This window comes from Myotis lucifugus, unplaced genomic scaffold (genome assembly GCF_000147115.1).
Source record: "Myotis lucifugus unplaced genomic scaffold, Myoluc2.0 scaffold_44, whole genome shotgun sequence".
In the NCBI taxonomy this organism is placed as follows: Eukaryota; Metazoa; Chordata; class Mammalia; order Chiroptera; family Vespertilionidae; genus Myotis; species Myotis lucifugus.
Window position 1 is genome coordinate 3,100,672 of NW_005871092.1, and position 23,995 is coordinate 3,124,666.

The 23,995-nt window shown below is 45.7% G+C and overlaps 1 protein-coding gene across 1 annotated transcript in view; it reads left to right on the forward strand.

Moving 5' to 3' along the window:
• Nucleotides 1-23,995, forward strand: part of RBM20 (RNA binding motif protein 20) — a 177,798-nt gene that overhangs the window by 102,609 nt on the left and 51,194 nt on the right. The window contains 3 exon segments of the mRNA XM_023753341.1: nucleotides 22,310-22,634; nucleotides 22,636-22,710; nucleotides 22,712-23,398. Of these exon segments, the coding sequence (XP_023609109.1) occupies nucleotides 22,310-22,634; nucleotides 22,636-22,710; nucleotides 22,712-23,398 (1,087 nt within the window).

Sequence of the window (23,995 nt, forward strand, 5' to 3'; positions counted from 1 at the left end):
ACCTAAAATTCTACCATCTAAACACAGCGGCCCCTGTTAACATTTTGGTGTGTTCTCCAATAGTATTTTTTTTTTTTACCACCTAAGGTTTATTTTGCCTTGTACATGTTTGTAACTATACACGAGGTGTCCCCAAAAACCATATACAGCTGATTCTATTACCTTTTGAAAATGAAATGTATCTTAATAAACACTGCCTTTATAATGATTCAAAGTGTGTATACATTTTTGGGGGACACCCTGTGTATAATATGTGATTTTGTGCACTGGTTTTTAATTTAACATTAAATAGCAAGTGGACAGTAAGCATCACTCTGGATGGCCATGTGGTAATGCCCTTAAGTTCCTATGTACTTGGCACTTGGGTATTTCGAGCCCCAAGAGCGCAGTGTAATTAACCATCACACAGTGAGTTGGTGATGAGGCCAGACACAGCGGAGTATTCCTTACGCTCACTGGTCCTGAGCCTTTCCGGCCTGCATCCCTCACACATGGGCTGCATACCCCCTGCCAGGTGACTCCTTACGTTATTGTGTGTCACCCCTCCCCCACCTTCCACTGAGGATCGCTACACAACCAGCTTTGGGACAGCTTCCCAGGAATGGAGGCCAGATAGTTCCCTTCCCTCGTGTCACTTCAAGACACTCAGTGTCATAATAAATAACAGCGTTTGTTTGGGCCTGCTTCTCCCAAACCAAGTGCCACCCCCAAGTTCCCATCGCCTGGTGTCCATGCCAGCTCTGTGCAGGAGAGGGATTAGCCGGGGGAAACAGGGGCAGGCTTGATGGCCAGCAGGTGGCCTTGGGCTGTGGTGCTCTGGGAACTGCTGTTGTCGGGTGGATGAATAACGTGGCTCCCACTCCCTCCTCTCTCCCCCTCAGAGTTCTTCCCTCCCATTTGGGACTGGCTTCCTGGGCATGTGTGCACACAGGGCCTCTGCTTAGGAGGGTCCTGTGCTCGGTTTAATGCTCTGCTGTTGCCATCTTGAAAATCTTAATAATTTTTAAATTTTTTACAACCCTGCGTTTTCCTTTCGCACGGGGCCCCACAAATTAGGTGGCCTGATTCCACGTGGAACACACTGTACCTGCAGCACTCACCTTGTTACTCTTTTACTTATATGGTGACTCACCCTGCACCCCGGGAGGTGTTTTAGTAGAACAACAAGGTCTTTGGAATCAAACAGACTTTGTTTCAAATGACCACCTACTGACTTTGGGACTTTGGATAACTGATCCAGTCGTTTGGAGCCTCAGCGTTCTCATCTGTGAAGTGGGAATAGTGATCTTAATTTTTTAAGACTTGTGAAGATCAAGAGAATGTATGAAAGGGTAGCATAGTGCCTTGTGTATCCACACTCAATATTACCGTATGGCCCTCCTTCCCTCCTTGCCTGGCACCGTATACAGTAGGTGCTCAACATGTGCTTATTTTTTCATTTTATTGATTTTTTTACAGAGAGGAAGGGAGAAGGATTGAGAGTTAGAAACATCGATCAGCTGCCTCCTGCACAACCCCTACTGGGGATGTGCCCGCAACCAAGGTACATGCCCTTGACCAGAATCGAACCTGGGACCCTTCAGTCTGCAGGCTGACGCTCTATCCACTGAGCCAAACCGGTTAGGGCTCAACATGTGCTTATTATATTTCAGTTTGTAATGATTACTTGTGCCTCTTCATTTCTAAGTGGGGCCAGGGTGTGTGTCCTAATCTCTAAGTAAGAGTGAGTACTAGGCCATCAGAGGGGCTCATTCTAGGTACTGACTTTTCTTCTGGGAATCATACTCCAGGCCATGTATCAGGACACCTTTTTCTTAATAATTAAGTTCACCACCCGTGTGTCACTCTATGGAGCTCACGATAGCACATCCTCACCAGTGCTGACTACACCAGGCACTGGGCTGTTGGACACATCTCTTCTACCATAATTCTAAAGGTAGGCATGGTCTTTACCCCATTTCGTGTGGCTGATTGCAGCTGTCTGGCTCCAGGGCCTGTGTTCTTAACCACTACATACTTCCTTTTTGGGGGTAAGCGGGGGCTTGCTTTAGATATGGGTTTGGGAAGTCCTGGCCAGTGTGGCTCGGTTGGAGTATCATCCTGTTCACCAAAAGGCTGCAGGCTCATTTCCCAGTTCGGGCATGAGTGGAAGACAACCAATGGATGTTCCCTCTCACATCGATGTTTCTCTCTCACTCTCTCTCTCCCCCATTACTCTCTCTGTAAAAATCAATGTGTATCCTCTGGTGAGGATTAAAAAAAAAGAAAAAAGATATGGGTTTGGGAAGATGAGTGTGGAGGAGCACTTTTTAGTAAACTATTATCTTAAAATGTATTTCATCCCCCCCCCCTTTCCTTTAGCAGTTATCTTGTTCTATGTATCTGCGGTATGGGTCTGTTCTGTTGTGTGTGTTTTTTCTTTTAGATTCCACATATAAGTGAAATTATACAGTATTTGCCTTTCTCTTTCTGACAATGTATTATTGAATCAGTTTGCTAATATTTTGTTGAGCATTTTTACATCTATGTTCATCAAGGATATTGGCCTACATTTTCTTATTCTGTGATGTCTTTGTTTTGTTTTGGTGTTAGGGTAATGCTGGCTTCTAGAATGAGTTTGGAAGCATTCCTTCCTCATCAGTATTTTTTTGGAATAGTTTAAGAAGGATAGTTATTCATTTTTCTTTAAATGTTTGCTAGATTCCACCAGTGAAGCTGTCTGGTCCTGAACTTTTTTTTTTTTTTGCAGAGTTTTTATTTTTTATTTTTTATTACTGCTTCAATATCATTGCTAGTAATCAGTCTGTTTAGATTTTCTATTTCTTCCTGGTTGAGTGTTAGAAGGTTGTTTGCTTTTAGAAATCTACTCATTTCTTCAGTGTTGACCTAATTTGTTGGCATACAATTATTCATGGTATTCTTTAACAATTCTTTGTGTTTCTGTGGTGTTGGTTGTAACTTCTCTTTCATTTATGATTTTACTTATTGGGCTCTTTCTTATTTTCTTAACGAGTTTGGCTAAAAGTTTATCAACTTTGTTTATCTTTTCAAAGAACCAGCTCATAGTTTCATTGACCTTTTCTATTTTAATCTCTATCGTGTTCATTTCTGCTCTGATAATTATTATTTCATTCTTTCTGTTTACTTTGGGTTTTGTTTGTTTTTCTTTTTGTGGTTCCTTTGGGTGTAAAGTTAGATTGTTTATTTGGGATTTTTCTGTATGGCAATGAACTTTCCTCTTAGAACTGCTTTTGCGACATTCCATATATTTTAGAAAGTTGTTTGTTCATTTTTGTTTGTCTCTAGGTAGTTTTTAATTTTCTGCTTGAGTTCCTCTTTGGCCCATTGGTTGTTAAGTAGCATGTTGTTTAGTTTCTACATATTTGTGTTTTTATTTCAGTTTTCTTTCTATAGTTGAGTTCTAGGTTCACACATTGTGGTCCTAAGAGATGTATTTCAATCTTAATGTATTTCACTCTTCTTGAATGTATTTAGTCCTGAATGTGATCTATCCTGGAGAATGTTCCACGTACATATGAAAAAAAACACCCAAAAACACGTGTATTCTGCAGTTTGGGGATGAAATGTTCTATAAATATCTATTCAGTAGACTGTTATCCTAAGCAAGTTCTGAGCATAATGAAATAAGACAGAGAGTGAAGAAGAGCAAAATGTACCATCCATGACTGGAGCTCCAACGTGCACCTTGGGGAAACCTAGTAGATCGTGGGAGGGACCGAAGGCCTGAGCAGAAATGCCGCTGCGGCCAGGTTGGCTGGTTCCCGTAGGTCAGCATCTGGGACTGGCGCCTTTAGGTGTCTGTGACTGCGTCATGGGCCGAGAGCCAGGTGAGCCTGGGGCAGCCTGTGGGCTGTGACTAAATTAGGAAGAAAGAGTCCTCGGGCTCTCTGGGGAGCATGCTGGGCAGTGGGCCTCTGGTGGAAAGCTGGACGCGGGCGATTAGACAGACACGACCGGCTTTCACCTCAACTTTCCAGTGTCTGCAGGAACATCACACACTGAGTCCCAGCAGGAGAGGAGCCCCCCTGATACCAGGGGGCATACCCCGCCCCACCTCCAAGCATGTGTGTAAAATAGGAGAACCCAGTGAGCTTTAGTCCCTAGTCTTTTATCATCTATTCTGGGGAGGCTGTCCCTTGTAAAAACCAGAACCTCCTGGGTAATTTTGAGAGGGGATTATGGTGGAGACGGGGCATCACAGATGAACATCAGACCTCCAGACAGGACGGGCTGGGTGGTGGCTGCTTCACGTGACCTATGGACAGCAGGTTTTTATTTAGAAAAAATCACGTGAAGGTTTCGTTTGGGGTGATTGTGTTGTCAGGATTATAGGGTAAGACTTGGGGAGAAGAAGAGGGACACAGTGCAGGCGAGTGGTGGCTCCTGGGAGAAAACTGATCAGGTTCCTAAGTAATTAAACTGTAAATCAGGCCAAGCTCATCCCCGGGCCTCTATGAGGAATTTAGTCATTCCTCATAGCGAGGGCTTCTCAGTTTTGTTTTTCTTCCTTTCTTCTTTTTTTGCGGGTATCATATTTTCTGTGAGACTTGTGGAAGGGCTTAGTTTCTCAACTGTCGCTCTGTTGATATCTTGGGCTGGGTAATTCTTGTTTGTGGGTTCTGTACTGAGCATTGTAGGATTTTAGCAGCAACCCTGACCTCTGCCCAGTAAATGCCAGTAGGAACCTCCAGTTCTGACAAACAGAATGTCTCCATCATTCCCTGGGGTCGGGGGATCACCCCCAGTTAAGAGCCCCTGCTTAGCACAGAAGACAGTCCACTTTTCCTGCTGAAAAATATTGTAGTTACTGCTGGGCAGGTGAAGTGATGGGTTGCCTCACTCCATCTCCTGCTACTCCACACACAGAAAAAAAGAAAGGGTCACCTGTTCAGGAGGTTTGCTGGTTGGGAGTCAGTTTGTCAGTTAGGGTTGGGGTCTGATGTGGCTATATCCCTAAAGGTCTTTTGGGGGACCTTCAGGACCAAATTGTCACACGTGAAAACCCAGAATAAAAAACAAACAAGTGCCCAGCCCAGCCGGCATGGCTCAGTGGTTGAGCATTGACCTATGAACCAGGAGGTCACGGTTCAATTCCAGGTCATGGCACATACCTGGGTTGTGGGCTCAATCCCCAGTGTGGGGCGTGCAGGAGGCAGCCGATCAGTGATTCTCATCATTGATGTTTCTATCTCTCTCTCCCTCTCTGAAATCAGTAAAATAAATATTTTATATCTATATCTATATCTATCTCTATCTCTATCTCTATCTCTATCTCTATCTCTATCTATCAAGCAAGGAATCAAACAAACAAACTGTCATCACTACCACCACTAACAAAAAGTAGGAAATAAACCAGAACTGGGAAGCTTTGGAATTTAACAAAAAGTAGGAAATAAACCAGAACTGGGAAGCTTTGGAATTTTATTAAAAATGGCCACATGATTAGCCCACATGCCCCTGAGAACATGTGGCGTAAACATGGACTGATATTGTTTGCCATTTACACTCGGCGTGTGTAATGCGGCAGGAATGGCTCCCGGGGGCATGTGACTCCCCTTCCAGATGGGTATGCAGGGCACTGGGGCTGCTCTTTTTCTTTCACTCTCTCCCTCGGCACTGGGGCTGCTCTTTTTCTTTCACTCTCTCCCTCGCCTTCATTCCCCCTCCGGTGCCCCTTTCCAGACTCCTGAGGGTTTAAGTGGAAGCCCGTCATGATTGGCACGCAGAGAGCCGGTAGGATGTCATTGGAATTTTCTAGGGAGGCACATGCGCGACACCCAAAATGACTGCGGGCTTCGGTGGCCTCAGGTCAGCGCTCAATGCCAGGCTCCCTGGTCTTTTTCAGAAAGGTAAGGTTGCATGACGTCATCCTACCTTTCCCCAGCACAGGGGGGCAACCAGGGGGCTCCTCTTTATTCTCTAGTCCAGGCAGCACTTCTGACCATGTTCTTGGCGCTAAGCATTTGTGCATGAGTGTGCGATTTATGTGTATCCCCACCCCCTCCCGTTTAAAAAGGGAATAACTGATTCCCAGGGTAGCATGTGACTTCAGATAGCTCCCCATGACCCCCGTGGAATCCGCGATCCCAATGTCGGGATGTCCACATGTTTCTTTTACTCCAGTTACTGAACTCTTTTTTTTAAAAGAAAAGTCGGGCGGCCGCAGGAAAACAGATTGCATGGTCCCTGGGTCTGAGGGAAGGGAAGGGGACGTTTTCGGAATCCTGAAGTCTTGTGAACAGTAAGAGGGGGTCTCTTAAGATTGAGGCGCTTTGTGTTCGTGGCTGGAATGTGTCAATGATGGGAAATGAATGTCAAGGCGCTTGCCGTGTTTCCTATCTTGAGTGCAGAGGCAGAGCCGTGAACCGGGCGGGGAGTGCCGTGTTAGCATTCACGAGCCGGGATATTTTGCTCAGAAATGCTTCAAAGTTGCTTCTGAGCGCCGCTGGAGGAGCCATGATCCGCATTTCAGCAACGATTAGATGTCTTTAAATAAAGTTCAATTTCCAAACAAAACTATTTCCAAGTCCCCAAGCAAGCAAGAAAGCGTATAAACGCCTGTCGCGAGGTTCAGGGGACGTATTTAAACTTGGATGTGATGGCCCGTTAGCAGGCTCGGCACAACCAAGCCGACTCACCTCGTTTCTTTAACCGCGGCAATTAAAAGTCGCTTGGGCACCTTTGGGAGAGGAATCCTGGTTTTCTGCTTGCAAGTGTGTCCAAGCAAACCCACACGCGTACACTTGTAAAATGGTGTGTCTGCTGTATTTTCCATCATGGGGATTTTTTAACCTTAAAAAAAAATCCATGAAAAAAATCCATGATGTCGCTTTGCCATTGGTTTCTGCCTTATGTGCGTTCGAATCTCCTTTTATTTTTCTGTGCCAGAAAACTGAAAGGGAGAGAGTTAATATTTTCACACACTCGTTCCCTCCCCCACATGCATAGCCTAACAGCTGCCACATATGATTTTGTGGAATTTGATATTTCAGACGAAATGACTTCCTTATTTTTCAGAGTAATATAATAATCAATTTCCCCACAGAGCCCTGTGGACATGTCAGGCCTGGGCCGCCCCTAATTAGCAATGGATGGGGAAGCCGAGAAAAGTACCCGAGAGCAGGTTTGAGTGAAAAGTCAGCTTGAACCCTTCTTTCTTGCCCCAGCCTGCTTGGATCTGAACCACAGTTGAGTTTATGGTGGATCTGACAGAAATATCTAGAATGGCACATGCAGATGTGACCTCGGGGCCGGCCCCTCTGGCCGTTGCTGCTTTGCCGGTTCTCTCCTCCCTGCAGTAACTTTCCTACGGCCACGCCATGGCTTTGTAAAATCGAGGCAGGAGCCAGAAGTAACCCGCATGGAATGTTCTCTGCCTCAGGTGGCACCTGTGTTTTGTTGGCTGTCATCAGAAAGGTATGTCTTCTTAGGCACCAGAAACTTCCATCCACTTTGGGGGAAATGGAAGCTTTCTCAAATAAATAGTTTCATGGTCTGTTTATAAAATCCCAACCTCAAGGTTCTCGTGTACTCTAAGGAACTTACAAGAAGTAAACAGTGCCCATCTGCAGCACAAACACAGAGGCGTGCATACCTCGTATTTCACAGTGAGACACTTAGCATGTTCTGCTGAGGTCTGCCTTCTGTGTGCTTGGAGACAGTCATAAATTCAAGGGAGTCAAACAAGTATTTGTTCAGTGCTTCTGATCTGCCTGGCACTGAGCCAGGAAGCCACTCGGGAATTTCAAAGGTTTTTAGGATGTGGGTGATGTCTTCACGGTGCTTCTAATTTAGAAGGTACGAGAGTCACGCCTGAGCAAACCTCACCTGGCTCTCTGTGGTAGAAACTGCACACTCGGGGAGAAGTCTTGCCACGAAAAGTATGTATTGAATTGTGCGGATGATGCGTCAACATCGCTTAGAAATAGTTGATTGTCCACTGTGTCTGTGACCCGTTGTGGGCGAGTGAAAACGTCAGTGTTTATTCTTCACTATAATTTAAGACAAATGGCCATGCCGTTAGTAATGACAGAAACGCCTTGTGGGGTTTAAAGTAATGAAAAAACAGATTGATTTTATTCCTTTATAGATTGGTGAGTCTCAGACTAAACTTTACAATAATCCTGGAGAGCTAGTATTAAAAATCCCAGTGCCCGAGGTGAATTAGAATCTCTGGAGATGTGGCCCAAGCATCCGTTTTTTTTTAAAAACACCCCAAGTAATTGCAGGGCCATCAAGTTTGTAATCTAATGATAGAGATGATTTTATTTACAGATGTTTTAGTCTATGGCGAATTTAGATTTTTTTCATAATCATGATGTCGCTCGACTGAAGAATTTTGGGCATTCTGGAATCTGACACTTCTGTTCTCTGTGTTAGTGAACGCAGTGTGAATGGAGTTATGCTTTTTTCCCGCTCAGCAAACCTGATAACATGATGCTGAGCGGATCAATTAACTAAGTTATCTGAGGTTTTGTGAACTTAAGTGTTTTTGATCACAGGAGGCCAAATGTTGAACATGGCAATTGAGTCTTTTTTAAAAAAATTTTTATTTGTTGATTTGAGAGAGACATCAATTTGTTGTTCCACTTATTTATGCATTCATTGGTCAATTCTGGTATGCGCCCTGACTGGGGATCGAACCTGGCACCTTGGCATACTGGGACAATATTCTAACCAACTGAGCTACCCAGCCAAGGTAGCGATTGAGTCTTTTTTAAAGAAAGGTAGGTATAAGCATGATCATGTGTACCCCCTGAAGTTATTTTTGCAGTGTTTAAAACCCCCATGGAAAAGATATCCCCTTCTTGTTTTTTGGTGCCTAAAGAAACATACCTAATGAGGCACTTCGGCTATTTCTTTCCCTAAATCTTCATGGATAGGGTTAAGAGAGCTTATCTTTGTGCTGAATGGCCTGCTCACGTGATCAGGGATAGAAGAAATTAAATTAGTTCATGCTGGCTGGCTCATTCAAGGCAGAGGTGGCTCATTAAATATATAATAGTTAATAAATTTCTTATAACTCACCATAGATTCTTAAAGTTGGAACGTAGGTTCAGTGGTTCTCAAAGGGCAGCGTCAGTATCACCTGGACATGTTAGAAATGCAAATTCTGAGGCCTCAACCCAGACCTCCTGAGAAAGAAGCGGGGGGTGAGCCCAGCATCTGTGTTTTAAGATGCTCTCTGGATGCCCACCAAAGTTTAAAAATCACTGCTCTGGTAGCAACTTGTCATTTTACAGACAGGTCTGCTAACTGGAGGTTAAGTGCCTATCTCTCTCTCTCTCTTTTTTTAAAAATATATTTTATTGATTTTCTACAGAGAGGAAGGGAGAGGGATAGAGAGTTAGAAACATCAATGAGAGAGAAACATCGACAGGTTGCCTCCTGCACACTCCCCACTGGGGATGTGCCCGCAACCAAGGTACATGCCCTTGACCAGAATCGAACTTGGGACCCTTCAGTCCGCAGGCCAACGCTTTATCCATTGAGCCAAACCGGTTAGGGCTACTTATCTCTTAAGTCACCCAGGACTAGAGGAGTAGTAGAGACTAGAACTCAGATCGCTCAGTGTAAAATCCATCTCTGCACCGTGGCCAGATCACCCTAACTTTTCCATGAGTCATAAATAACAGCTTTAGGGAAATGCCCACCATCCTAAAATCATAAGGCATAAAGGAACCTTAAATGTCTCGTCTGACCCTCCCATTTTACAGATGAGAAAACTAAAGTTCTACAAGGTAAAGTGAGTACAATAAGATGTAGAGTATTGGTGGTAGAGCCTGTTTAAGAAGTGGGTCTACTTACAACCCAAACAGTGGCTCCCCCAACCCCCAAGGTCCCCCACACCCTCCAATGCCTCTTCACTTTCATATGGACTCCATTTAGCTTAAACCATGTTGGTTAAAATGTCCAGGTTAACAGTCAGGCAACTCTAGGAAAAGACGAGCTATTTTAATTCTTTAAAATTAATCTAAAATTATATTTTTGATTTAAAATTGGCTTTTAAATCAAATGAATTTTATAACACTTAACAGAAAAATCTCAGTGTTATAAATGACTAAAAAGAAAGTTTAGAGAACATAGGGACCATTCATTCTTGAGCATATGTTTCATCTCAGAATCGTGTGGATTAGACACTTATATCTCCTCAGATCACACACTGAAATTACATTTTCTTCAGATTTAGTTAAAAGGAGAACTGTGGCAACAAGTCTGTTTGTTGAATATTTTAGGATTTTATATTTGATGTGGTTGGTGGTATTTACATAATATCAACAGTGTTCAAAGACTGAATCTAATCCACATTCGCTGCAGAACTTCATCTTCAAAGCCTTGAGCAGCACACACAGAACATTTGCTCCAGAAAACAGATTGAGAATGTGATACACAACTACTGTCTCACACACATACACATGGATCAGTTGTGTACATGTATAGAAATGCTTATAGGTTCTACACACCTACCATATGCCAGGCACTGTGACATGAAACGGGACATACAATTCCTGCCTTCAAAATGGTGATGGGGCAGTGAGGAAGTGAGATGAGTGACTGGATACACAACTATGATAGAGGGTGGTAGGAGTTAGAAGAAAATGTAATTGAGGCTGATGGCATAGCAGAGCATTACGGGGGATCATAGAAGGGGCACCAGCCCACACTTGATGGAGGTAGGAGCCAGGGAAGTCTGCCTGGAAGAGGTGACATCCAACTACATGTTGAAGGATAGTTACCTGCGTGAGGAGGAGAAGGGAGGAGATTGTCCTGGAGAAGGACCTGTATGTGCAAAGGCGTTGATATTTGCATATACTGCCCTTCACAGGGGAAGTATTGGCCTGTAACCATGAATGTTTGGCTTCTTGGAAAAAGTTGTGCAGCAGTTTTAAAATATGTATTTCAGACAGCTTGTTTCTCCATCTCAGAAGGCTCCCATGTTCCCCAGAAAAGTTTGTCGGTTGCGAGGTCACCATATGTTATGTGACTGAGACAGGGAAAGATCTCTTCTAACTCTAGAAGTCAAACCAACTTCCTGGATTTTAGCCTGCATAAAACCAGTGGAATTCTACCCAACATGAATTTCCTGAAGAAGGGTGTGTTAGACAAACCAACTCCAGCCCCGAATGGATTCGAGCTGCTTTTTACTGTGAAAGACTGGGCCTGTCTCTGGAATGCCTTTGTAGAGGAGAGAGTCTCATAACGGGGCACTTTTGGTATTTCTTCCCCGAAATCTTCATGGATAGAGTTAAGAGAGCTTCTCCTTGTGCTGAACGGCCTGCCCAAGTGATCAGGGATAGAAAAAGTTAAATTAGTTCATGCTGGCTGGCCAGCAACACATACATCTGAACCTAGCCATATACTAGTATGTGAAATAATGTTTTCTTTAGAAGCATTCCCAGGAGCTTGAAATAAATTTAATTTGTGACTAATAATAATAATTAGTCAATATTATTCAATAATAATTATTATCATTATCAACCATCATCATGCTTTGCAGAGCATCTGCCCGCCATGTTAGATGTTTAGAACAACTTCGGGGGCAGATGTTATTATCTCCATTTGACAGATAAGGAAATTAAACCTTAGAGTCATCAGACTTCAAAGGTGGATCAGATCTTGGCGATCCTTTTATATACAGCTTTCTCATTTTACAAAAAAAAAAAAAGGGGGCGGGGGTTTGACTGACCTGCAGTCGCACAGGGAGTGAATAGTGGCTGTAAGACCAGGCCTGGGTCTCCTGATTTCTAACTAGCTCACTAATTTTTTGCTCCGTCACACTGCCTTCGATATTCAATGGTTAAGGGAAACTTAGAATATGCATTTGTTTCTTTAGGAGAAATATTGTTGAAACCATTCCTACCTGCTCTTTCATGAAACATGCATGTATAAAAGTCTCTTATTTTTATACTTTTTCTGTATATAGATAGATACAAATAGACAGACAGGTATATACATATATACAAACACACCACACCCAGATGACACTGGGAAGATGGAGGTGGAATTGGACCAGGCAGAGGCCCAAAGGGAACTTTAACTTTATTTGTATAATTATATATATATTTTTATTAAAAATATCTGAGGCAGCCCAGCTGGCATGGTTCATAGGTTGAGCATTGACCTATGAACCAGGAGGTCATGGTTTGATTCCCGGTCAGGGCATATGCCCAGGTTGTGGGCTCCATTCCCAGTGTGGGGTGTGCAGGAGGCAGCCGATCAGTGATTCTCTCTCATCATTGATGTTTCTATCTCTCTCTTCTTCTCCCTTCCTCTCTGAAATCAATAAAAATATATTTTAGAAAAAAAAATCTGAGGCAAAATGACCCTAACTGTAGCATTTGTTAATTTGGGACCATGGGTAATGAGTTCATAAGTATATGTTATATTCTTCATATTTTTGTAGTTGAAAAACAAAACAAATATGAGCATTAAAAACAATTACTACTTATAATACCATCATTTTATAAAACACAGGATATTTTAAAGAAAAAAATGGTACAGAAGAAAAACAGACACAAAAAGTCCTAATCTATGGTTCTTGGTGGTAAGTTGACATTAATTCTCTCTTTGCTTTAAGTCTTTCTTATATGACACTAGCAGAATGTATATTATTTTCTTTGTATTTGCTGCATTGCCCATTCTGTTTTTCTCTTTATTATTGAGTTCAGAGAGGAAGGGAGAGAGAGAAACATCAATGATGAGAGAGAATCATTGATTGCTTGCCTCCTACACGCCTCCTACTGGGAATTGAGTCCGAAACTCAGGCATGTGCCCTGACCGGGAATTGAACCATGACCTCCTGGTTCATAGGTCAAAGCTCAACCACTGAACCACATTAGCTGAGCTATTCATTCTGTTTTGTACATTTTGAGCCCTTCTCATATCGTCAGCAGGAAGGCAAGTCCTCTCTTGTCAGTTATAAAACTGCAAGCTGCCCCTTTGTGAGTATAGGTCTCTTGGCTCTGAGAATTTTATTCTGCCTGATGAAAGTGGTTCAGAGTATAAGGGACCACCCGAGTATAATGGTGATTTGATATCAAATGTGTTATTTAAAATCATGCCCTGGATGTGTTAACTAAACTTATTGTGGTAATCATTTCACAATATACACATATATCAAATCATTACGTTGTACACATTAAATGTATATGATGTTATATGTCAATTATAGCTCCATAAAGCTGGAAAAAAAATTTAAAACCACTGTGAAAAGCTGGGAGAAAAAAACACAGAATAAAGGAAAAAGCTTTATAATTTAGTACCTTTGAACAAACCCAAAACAAAACAAAACAAATCACACCCATGGAAGTAGGGCCAGGAATGTGGCTTCAGAAGCTCCTTCAATGAACCCATAACAGAGGACAGAACATTGGTCTTACAGTCAAAGACCCTCGTTCAAATCCTTTATTCACTGGATGCCCTCGGGTGGTTCATCCGACCTTTCTTGGTCTCTGTCTTCTTAATATAAACTAGAAATGGTCGTATCTGACGAAGGTACCTATATGGTTGTCCGGGTGATCAGAGAGCTAATGAGGTGAAAACACTTATTAACACTCCAACTGAAAGACATGAAACAAAAGAGAGGTGATGAGATTACCATGCTGTTATGAATCACTCCAAGAGGTGTCATGGTGATATGAATCATCATATGGTAATATCACAGCTGAAGCCCAAATGTGGGCTAACACCAGCACTGACCCAGTAATCTCAATTAGTCACAGGGGCCTAGCTAGTGATAATCCATAGCCCTATTGTTACCAAGAAGACAGCACTAACCAGAAAGTGTGCAATTCCACTCTGCTCCCCGAAAAGGAGAAAATTTGCTGATGAACATTGATGGGGGGTGGCCCACCATAGTAGCTCCATTAGCCCCAGGAATGAGGAGAGTTGGGTTCCAGGCCCTCCTCCTCTCCTCTGTCTAGAGGTGTGACTTGGTTTGATTCACATATTATATCTACTTCATTGGGCTTCTCTTTTTTGCTCCGTAAATGGAGTGGGTTAAACTAAATGGTCTCTAAGGCCTCTTCTTGATCTCACATTTGTGATAATGAGCTAGAGTTTAAACTTTAGCCCCAATAGTACTGTAGTATCATCATTGTTCTCTAGTACCCTGGCATTTAGGGACTGTTCCCTGCGAACCGCGTCCTGACCTCGAGTCTAAGAGGGTTAAATAGAGTGGAGAACTTATGATGTGAAGTTCAGCTCCCAGGAGGCGACAGAAAGGGCAGGACTCAGCAAAGACTTGACCCTGATTGCACTTCATTTGATTTGGCCATGTTATGAAGGTGTGACCAAACCTGGAAAACACTCTCTGGCCAGGTTCTGAGCCCTCTCACCTGGATTATATTTTATGTTCTAACACATAATAAAAATGGCATGTCCATTGCTTGGCCTGGACAGGGTCCTGTGTTGAACTGGAAGTGAATTTAAATTCCTGATTGGTTATCTTGGAAGATCTTGTGCCCAGCCAGACCTTGAACCACGCTGGGCTGCGGTTCTTGGCTTTTGCTTCTGGCTGGCTGACCATCACAGGGGACATTCACACCATGGAACTTCGGCTGTGTCTTCATTATTCCACAGCCCTTTCAGTCTCCTGTTGACTACGTATCCCATTACCAAGCAACTCATAACTCTCTCTTCCCTCCAAGTCCCAGTCCCCAGCCTGCTCCCTCCTCTCTCAACAGATGTCCATCCTTGTTTTTTACTTCTCTTCTCTCCATATTCACATCTCCTTGTGTTTTCTGCCGTCTCCCTCTGTCACTCGCCATCTGCTCTGATGATGACAGTGATGCCGATGATGGTGGTAGTGATAGTAGTGCTGATGGTAATGATAAGTGTGAGAAGACAGTTGTAGTAGCGGCTGCTGCTACGTTTGTTTAGTGAATGCTTACGGTGTGCTAGGAACTGTGTGGAACAATTTCTGTGCACCCTATCATTTAACTCGGAACAAGCCTATACCTTAGGTATAGCCACCCCGGCTTTAACAATGAGGACTCTGAGGCTCAGGGAGGCTAAGTATTTGCCCACAGTCCCCAGCTTACAAGTGGTGAACTGGAATTCACACCCAAGTGGATGCTAACTCTGAAACCTGAGCTCCTTTCCATCCCCACTCCCCCACCCCCATCTGCAAGGTGTCTCAGTAGATTAGAAATTGCCCCCTTGAGAAGGAAAAGGCGTTATGTCCCCAGCTCACAAGAACACCTGTGTGGCCAGGACTGGATCTCTGAATGTGCAAAATGTTGTTGCATATGCCCTGGCCAATGTTGCTAAGTGGTCAGTGTTGGCCTGTGCACTGGAGAGTCACAAGTTCAATTCCTGGTCAAGGGCACGTACCTGGGTTGCAGGTTTGATCCCTGCCCCTAGTTGGAGCGTGTGTGGGAGACAACCAATCGGTGTCCCTCTCACATCAAAGTTTCTCTCTCTCGCTGAAACAATAAATGGGAAAAACATCCTCACTCCTTGAGTAAGGATTAAAAAGAATGTTGTTGCGTAGCCCACACCCCATGCATACCCTGGTCTTATAACCACCATATGGGGCTCTTACTCTGCCCAGGATGGAGGAGCATTCTGTTCCCCAACCTCCAGGAAGCAGGTCTCTCTGGTCAGTGGACACTGACCAAAGTGATTGCCCCAGTTCCCCCTGCAGTGACCCCTTAGGTCCTCACAGTGGTCCCCTCCGCAGAAGAACCTGGGGATGACAGACTATGCTTGAATCATCATGGAGCCGTGGAGGAAAACATCTGAATTTAATGCAGATGGTTCTAGTAGGTTGGCTTTCTTTTTACATTATTATTTTTATTAACAAATAAAGGAAATGCCTTGGTTTGTGTACAGAAAAGCCCAAGCAGTCCAGGGCAAGTGGCTCAAGGTGTCCCTGTGAGGTCACCAGGAGCTGCCTGCCCAGCTCCAGGCTGGGGTCTTGGGTTGGCTTGACTTTCAAGCAGCCTCTCCTTACGTGGTGGCTCAAATTCAACCAGCATAGCAACCCAGGCATGACAGAAGGGTGTCTCTCTCCTGATAACACCAACAAAATTTCAGGGAGTGTCCATCGCTGAGCCAGTCACGGTGGCCAGGGGGCTCTGTCACATGGGATGGGGATCACTATTCCCATTTTACAGATGAGAAAATTAAGCAACTTTCTCCCATCACATAACCAGTAACTGGCAGGTGGGAGCCCAGGTCTCGGACCACAGTTCACCCTCCTGCTGCCTTTCACTAACAGCCAGTTCATCTTTGCATCTGCAGATGGATTACTGAGCCCAGGACATTTGCAAGTCTTTGTTCCTTTTGTTTTGTTTGTTACATCTCTCTGAACAGTCTGAGGCTAGCACCACTTCCTCCTGGGCCTTGCTGTTTTGTGCTTACCTCCGAAGGACGATCCATCACTCTCTGTGTTGGTCTGTCTCCTCTTGGGAAGGTATCTCTTTCTCCATCACTGTGTCCCCACCATTTGGCAACTTCGCCCGGCACATTGTAGATGCTCAGTCCTCGTGGGCTGTATGGGCCAATTCATGAATGCCCGATGGAGTCTGTGCAGAGCAGAGGCCCCGGGCCCTGCCTGTGTCTTGGGTGCTCTGCCTTCCTTTCAGAATAGGATGAATCACATCACAAAACGCTGGCTGAATTTCTAGCACCCCGACTCACTGCCTCACTCCCTGTGCCCCCCTACACACCCATCACTGCCTCCTGCTTGGGACTCGGAATAAAATGTAGAAGAGCTTTGGGATGAATAATGAGCCTTGCCATGCGGGGACAGCTGTTGCGCTCTGCTGGTGGAGACAATATGTTGCACATCCTTTTGGCACTGTGGGATTAAACCATTAGAAACAGTTTTCATCTGGATGTTCTAAATCTCCCCGCATTATAAAGGCAACAATTTCTCCTTCATGTTATATTTTATGTTTAAAACCATGGAGAGAAGTGCTTTTTAATTCAAAACAAAACAAGAAAACCTTTCTAAGTGAGCAGGCAACCAACGTTTTCAATGTAATTATGCACTGTGAATTCTTAGTGGCTCAGAAAGGAACCGTCAGCCCTGGAGGCAGTGAGCCCTGTGGAGGCCTGAGTGAATCAGAGAGGCTGTGCTATGATGGGGGCCAGCCCTCCCGGTGGAGGCGTGGTGGCTTTTCCAGCTCCGCACAAGGAACTCTCTGTGCTGCTCTCTGTCCTTCGAGGTTTGACTCTATGACAGCAAACTGAGCCACTGCACAGGTTTAGAAGACAGGATGGAGCAGGTGCATGGAACTTTGTCTCCCCCGGGCTCCCCAGACACAGGACATCCCTACTGTCACCTCTGGAGCTTACAGGGGCTCAGAGGGGCTGAATCTTTGCATCTCCCCAGGGCTCAGTGAGTGCCTTACATATCGAAGGTACTCGGTACTTCTCTGAACAGCGGGGAGGGCCACAGATACGTATGGGTGGAAATGATAAGTTGGCGATGAAATAGATAGTACTGGGGCTTAGTTAAGGCTATTTTGTCAGGTGCTAAAAGCTGGTTTGAATGATCTGAGTTCTCATTAAGGTTGTACTGCTACCCAGCTGTGAGCAAGTCATTTTCTCTCTTTGTTCATGAAGGGGCTGGATGAGTCCATCCCTAAGGATCTGCGAGTCCAAGCTCTCCCGGATTCCATTGCTTGGCTGGGTAGGAGAGTTGACTTTGAGAAGGAAGGGACCTCTGGGTTTTTCTGGATCTTGGCTGAGTTCCCAGAGGGTCTTCAGACACCTGGTGAGATGACCTGTGCTTGTCCAGGACCGCTGGGAACATGAGTTCATGCCAGCAAGATCCAGCCAGTGTCCTGAATGGAAGCCTCTTCTATGTATAATTTTCTTGATGGATTGCATGAGCTTCCTATTTGCTTCTGTAACATATTACCACAAATGTACAAATTTCTCATCTTACAGTTCTGGAGGTCAGAAGTACAAAATCCATCTCACTAAGCCAAAGTCAAGGTGTCACCAGGGTTGATTTCTTCTGGAGGCTCTAGGGGAAATTTGTTTCCTTTTTCAGTTTCTAAAGGCCTCCTGTATTTTCTTGGCTCATGGCCCCTTCCTCCATCGTCAAAGCCAGCATGGTGTCTCCTCTCCTCCCTGACCTCTGCTTCCATCCTAATACCATCTCTTCCTGACTCTGAGCCTCCTGCCGCTGTTTTTTAAGGACTCTTGTGAATACATCGGGCCCACCAGGACAGTCTCTCCATCTCATGCTCCTTCATTTAACCACGTTGGCAAAGTCCACCGACCATGGAAGGTGACATTGCATAGGTTCTGGGGATTAGGATGTGGATATCTTTGGGGGCCATTATTCAGCCTCCCACAGGGATTGCCCATCAGTACAAAACCTAGACATGGACAGGGAGAACAGTGTATTGGGGCTCCTGCTTTGGAATGGGGAATTGCAGACCATCCCCATCTGTTTAAGCTGTAGACAACAGCAAAACCCATTTGCTTTCTGGGTATCTTTAGATTCTGCTTTTTGAATTATATGAGGGCCTTTATCCACAAAATATACACTTTTTTAAAAAGCTAAATTGATACACTTTATTTATTTATTATTACTGTTTTTTAAAACATATTTTTATTGATTTCAGAGAGGAAGGGAGAGGGAGAGAGAGAGATGGAAACATTAATGATGAGAGAGAATCATTGACTAGCTGCCTTCTGTACACCACTCACTGGGGATCAAGCCCGCAACCCTGGCATGTGCCCCTGACCGGAATTGAACCCTGGACCCCTCAGCCCACAGGCTGATGCTTTATCCACTTAGCCAAACCTGCTAGGGCGAAATGTATGCTCTTAAAGGAGGTGTCCACGTCTTCTTACAGTCACCAGGTTCTGATGCTCCATGTCCATTATCTTCCTTCTCCATTCTGTTCACGGCTGTTGCTGAGTGTCCACCAAGTGCAAGGCAGCGTGCCGGGGAAATCCACAGTCTCCCTGACATGCTCCTTTCCCCCACAGAGCTTAGGTCTAGTGGAAGCAGAAAGGCACATAAGCAGTTATTTTGAACACAAGGCAGGATGTGCTAAGTGACATCAGAGCAAGGGAGTGGGGAAACAGGAAGGTGACATCACTTTTAGCCCCGAGGGTGTCAGATCAGATGCCCCAATTTTTTGGTCAAAAATATGATTGCTAGGAGCCCCAGAATTTTAGGACTTTTAAAAGATAGGATGATTGGTCTTCCTCTTTCTCTTAGGGTCCTTGGTTCAAAAGAGGTATCTAGCTCTGGTGACTTATGTGAAATCACTTCTACTCAAGGTTGAGTAAAGTTGGGGACAGTAAGAATTTGCTAGGCAAAGCAGGAGTTGAGAAGAAAATGATCTTATTCATGTTGGATCTGAATGGGTGACCTTCTGCAACCTGGGCTGTACGCAGAGCCGCACCTGCTTCCCTGGCTGACCTATGACACCCAGGAGGCTGGCTTTCCTGGTTAGAAAGGCAGCAATTCCCCACGCGTCCTCTTAGGGGTGAAGGGGACTCTCCAGCCAGAGCTCCCTCCAGCCCAGGACGCAGTTTTAGAAAATACAGCTGACTTCTCCTGGAAAAACAAAACCAACCTCTTCTTACTCTGGTCATGTAAACCAAGTTGGCACCTCATTATCGCCTCGTTAGCAAGGACAGGCTGCTTTGAGGACAAACCTGGTAGGAAGGGCTGGCTCCCTGTGGGCAGGGTTTTGCGTTAAGCTTAATTGCTTTTCTAAAGCTCAGCCACTTAGTACTGCACCCGCAGAAATCTATCATCAGACTCTTGACCATCCTCCTCTTCCTTTCCTATTCTCGCCTCCCCATCTCCACCATGATCTGTGCCTGGGCCCCCCTGGGGCTGCCAAGGCTCTGCTGCAGCCAGCACCCCTAAGAGGAGCAAAGGTCTGTGACCACCTTTCACCTGGAACCCCCAGCCTTCCAAAACCCTAAAATGCAGCCAGCTCTTCTGTCCTTGGAGCACAGCAGGGCTGCTGGCTGGGTGAAGGTGGGATCTCTTTAATGACTTGATTTCTCACAGGATGGGAAACAGTAACTCAGGGTCATTTTTATCTGGCTCCGACATGTGTTTTTTACATGCATTTGGACACGGTGTGCCTGGTCTTCTGAGAACTCACTTCAAACAAAACAGCGAGGCAGCCCATGAGACACTCAGAGGGCTGAGAGGCTGCACGCCTAACCGCCGCCCTTGTTCTTCTTTTCAAAGCCTGGCTGGCGGTGGAATCCCACATCTGTATTCACTCACTGTGAGTCCTTGCAAGTAAGGCCACCTAATCTCTCTGAGCATTAGGTTCTTTCCCTGCATAATTGAGACACCTCAAATGAGATAACGCAGCCTCGCTAAGCACTGGTCCCACAGAAGCATTGTGATCAACGTGAGACTCTCTCCTGCTTACCTTCTTCCCATGACCTACACACACACACACACACACACACACACACACACACCCCTCACCATTTTCTTAGACCAACCCAAGCAGAAGCTTGCTTTCTTCCAAGTGTCTCCAAAATGGGAGAGATGATGTAACATGCCACACACTTTCCATGTCTCCCCTTTATTCCTGAACCATGCCCACCCCCAGCTTCTCTCCTTTGCTTCATTGTGGTTAGACTTTTACTGTACAGAACGTGTGACAGTGGAAACCTTGTCTGAAGTGTTGCAGCTTTGTAGCTTCTACGCCACACTTATTTATATAAGCATGCTGAATATACAGCTTGGGTTGTCCATGTTAATCCCAGCTTCAAATGCACAGTCCCATTCTTCCCTTTCAAATGTCCTGGGAATTCCAGTTCATCAACACCCCAAACATATTTCCCTATTACACCCACTCCCCAAAAGAGGTGTTTAGCCCTGGCCGGTGTGACTCAGTTGGTTGAGCTTTGTCCCATGTACCAAAAGGTTGCTGGTTTGAATCCGGGTCAGGGCACATGCCCAGGTTGATCGGGCATGCAGGAGGTGGCTGATCAATGTCTTTCTTTTATCAGTGTTTCTCTCTCCCTCTCCCTTCTCTCTCTGAAATCAATAAAAAAAGGGGGGGGTGTTTAAGACACAAGAAATATGGTCTCACAAAAGAGCCCTGACTGTGGTAACCAGATATCCCAGACTTTCTGGGAAAGGCTGTCCCCTTATGCATCCTGGTTTTTGGTCCAGAACTCACCATAACCACAGCAAAGGTAACATGGAAGGCACAGGTTCTGACAGAATAGTCCTGTAGTAAGAGTTTGTGCGAGCCCACCACTGCCTACAACCTCAACTTCAGATTCTTCTCTTGTAAATGTTTGGTTATTCTTTGTGCTGGTTGGGCTTGAGCGTGGGCTGAAGGGAGCATGATTCTTGCTGCATTTGGATGTGAAATAAGGACAAGGATGAAAATGTATTTGGCGCAAGTACACACCTCTCATTCTGTCTGTGATTTTGAAGCCTGTTTTTTTCAGTTAACATTAGAGTACATGGATTTTCTCAGGTTGCTAATTTTTTTTTTGGGGGGGGGGGGCGCGTAAATAATGACCATCCCAAATTCAAGATAGTGTCTACTATTGGCAATGGTGGGGGTCAGGGTGGATGGGGAGAGGGGATACCTAAGGAACATTTTGTGTGTTGGAATGTTTTCTGTCTTAAGCTTGGTGCCAAGTACACTTTTTTAATGTCTTGTCTTAAATATTACATAGTGAAGCAGAAACTTAAACACCAGTAGTAAATGTCTACTTAAAATTTCATTCTGTAGCTAATATCACAATTTACTCAGTTTAAAACTCCCCTCCCTGTTATCGGATTATTTGTAATTTTCAACTGTGGACACTTAAATAATGAAGTACTACTAAACATCTTTGGGCGTCAAGTTTTGTCTGAATTTTCGCTCGCTTTCTTCGGATAGATACATAGCATTGAATTATTGGGTTAAAGCATGTGGCTCTCAGGAGTACATATGACGTGGCTACCTTTCAGCAGAGTTGTGTGACTTTAAGACAGTCGTTGACACGTGTCCATTCCACTTTATCTCACACCAGCACTGAAGGCTATTGTGTGTGTTTTTTTTGAAATGTGCCACTTTGCTAGGCAAATATTTGTTGCTAATATATCTCTTTGATTACCAGCGAGATGGAACCTTCTCTCATATAACTTTTCTGTTGGAGCTTTACTTTTAATGGAGGTGTATGTGTGAGCACAGGTTTTTGCAGACTCCCTTCTGTGTGGGGCCCTGTGGGAGGGTCTTGCTCCCATGGGTGGGGGGACCACAGCTACCCACTGAGAGCCCCCTGGCCTCCTCGGGGAAAGCAGCTGTACCTCTCGACCCCTGTCTTCCTGCAGTGCCGCCAAGCTCCTGGACAAGAACCCGTTCTCGGTCAGTAACCCGACCCCCCTGCTTCCTTCGCCTGCCAGTCTCCAACTGGCTCAATTGCAAGCCCAGCTCACCCTCCACCGGCTGAAGTTGGCACAGACAGCTGTCACCAACAACACTGCGGCCGCCACCGTCCTGAACCAAGTCCTCTCCAAAGTGGCCATGTCCCAGCCGCTCTTCAACCAGCTGAGGCATCCGTCCGTGATCAGCGCCCCCCACGGCCACACCGGGGTGCCCCCACATGCTGCGAGCGTGCCCAGCGCCCGGTTTCCCTCTAACACAATCGCCTTCTCACCCCCCGGGCCAGACACGAGGCCCGGGACCCTCTGTGAGCCTTCCCAGCCAGCCCCCCAACGCCATGGTGATGCATCCCCTTCACTGGTGTCATGCCTCAGACCCCTGCCCAGCCGGCGGTCCTCTTGGGCATTGGCAAGACTGGGGCAGGTCCCGCCACGGCAGGATTCTACGAGTATGGCAAAGCCACCTCCGGCCAGGCCTACGGCTCCGAAACGGATGGTCAGCCCATCTTCCTGCCGGCCTCGGCCTCTACCTCGGGCGGCGCGACCTATGAAGGACAGTACAGCCAGTCGGGCCAAGATGGCCAGGCTGCCTTTCCCAAAGACTTCTACGGAGCCAACTCCCAAGGGTCACACGTGGCAGGCGGGTTTGGGGCTGAGCCCACGGGGGGCCTGAAAGGGGAGGTAGGTCCGCTGCTGCCGGGTCCAAACAGCCAGTGGGAGAGCCCCCACGGATTCTCTGGCCAGAGCAAGCCTGACCTCGCAGCAGGCGCCAGCCTGTGGCCTCCACCCCCGAGCCAGTCCTACGAGCTGTATGACCCCGAGGAGCCCACCCCAGACAGGACCCCTCCTTCCTACGGGGGTCGGCTGAACAACAGCAAGCAGGGTTTCAGCGGTGCACGGCGGCGGGCCAAGGAGGAACCGGCGGTGCTGTCCGTGCGGCCCCTGCAGGCTCACGAGCTGAATGACTTTCATGGGGTGGCCCCCCTCCACCTGCCACACGTCTGCAGCATCTGCGACAAGAAGGTATTTGATTTAAAGGTGAGTCATCTCAGACCACGTAGGAGCCACCGATGGAACCTGGGCGGGCTCACCACCACCACCCAACTCTCACTGTTTATGGGCGAGAAACTGGTACCTTTGGGGACTGGGGAACAAAATGTTGCCATCTATCCCCTTGATGACAACCACAGGTATTAGAACCAAAAGGAATTCCAGAAATGTACGAGGGCCAGTCCCTTGCTTTAAGGCAAGTTAGAAATTCTTAACCCGTGTCTATAGCTGAGAAGCTGCGTCTGAGTGGGGGTGGGGAGGGAATCAAGTGACCCTGCCTGGGTTACAGAGAAGGGACTTGGGGACTAGACCCTCCCGCCTCCTTGAAGAAGGCTTTTCCTCTGTGGTACATGTAGAAGTTACATATATTATCCTGCAGACAATATATTGTACTGAGTTTGAAAGGGGGGGAAAGTGAGCAGAATTTTGGATCAGGGGCAAGAGAAATTCTCAGGTGGGACCTAGATAAATGATCAAGAAGGCCTCAGCGTCCCCATCTGCGAAATGGAGATGGAGCCTCCTGACACTGCCCAGTGGTTGTAACATGCTTCGGCTGCAGCAAAGTTCCATTAGAGTGTCATTTCT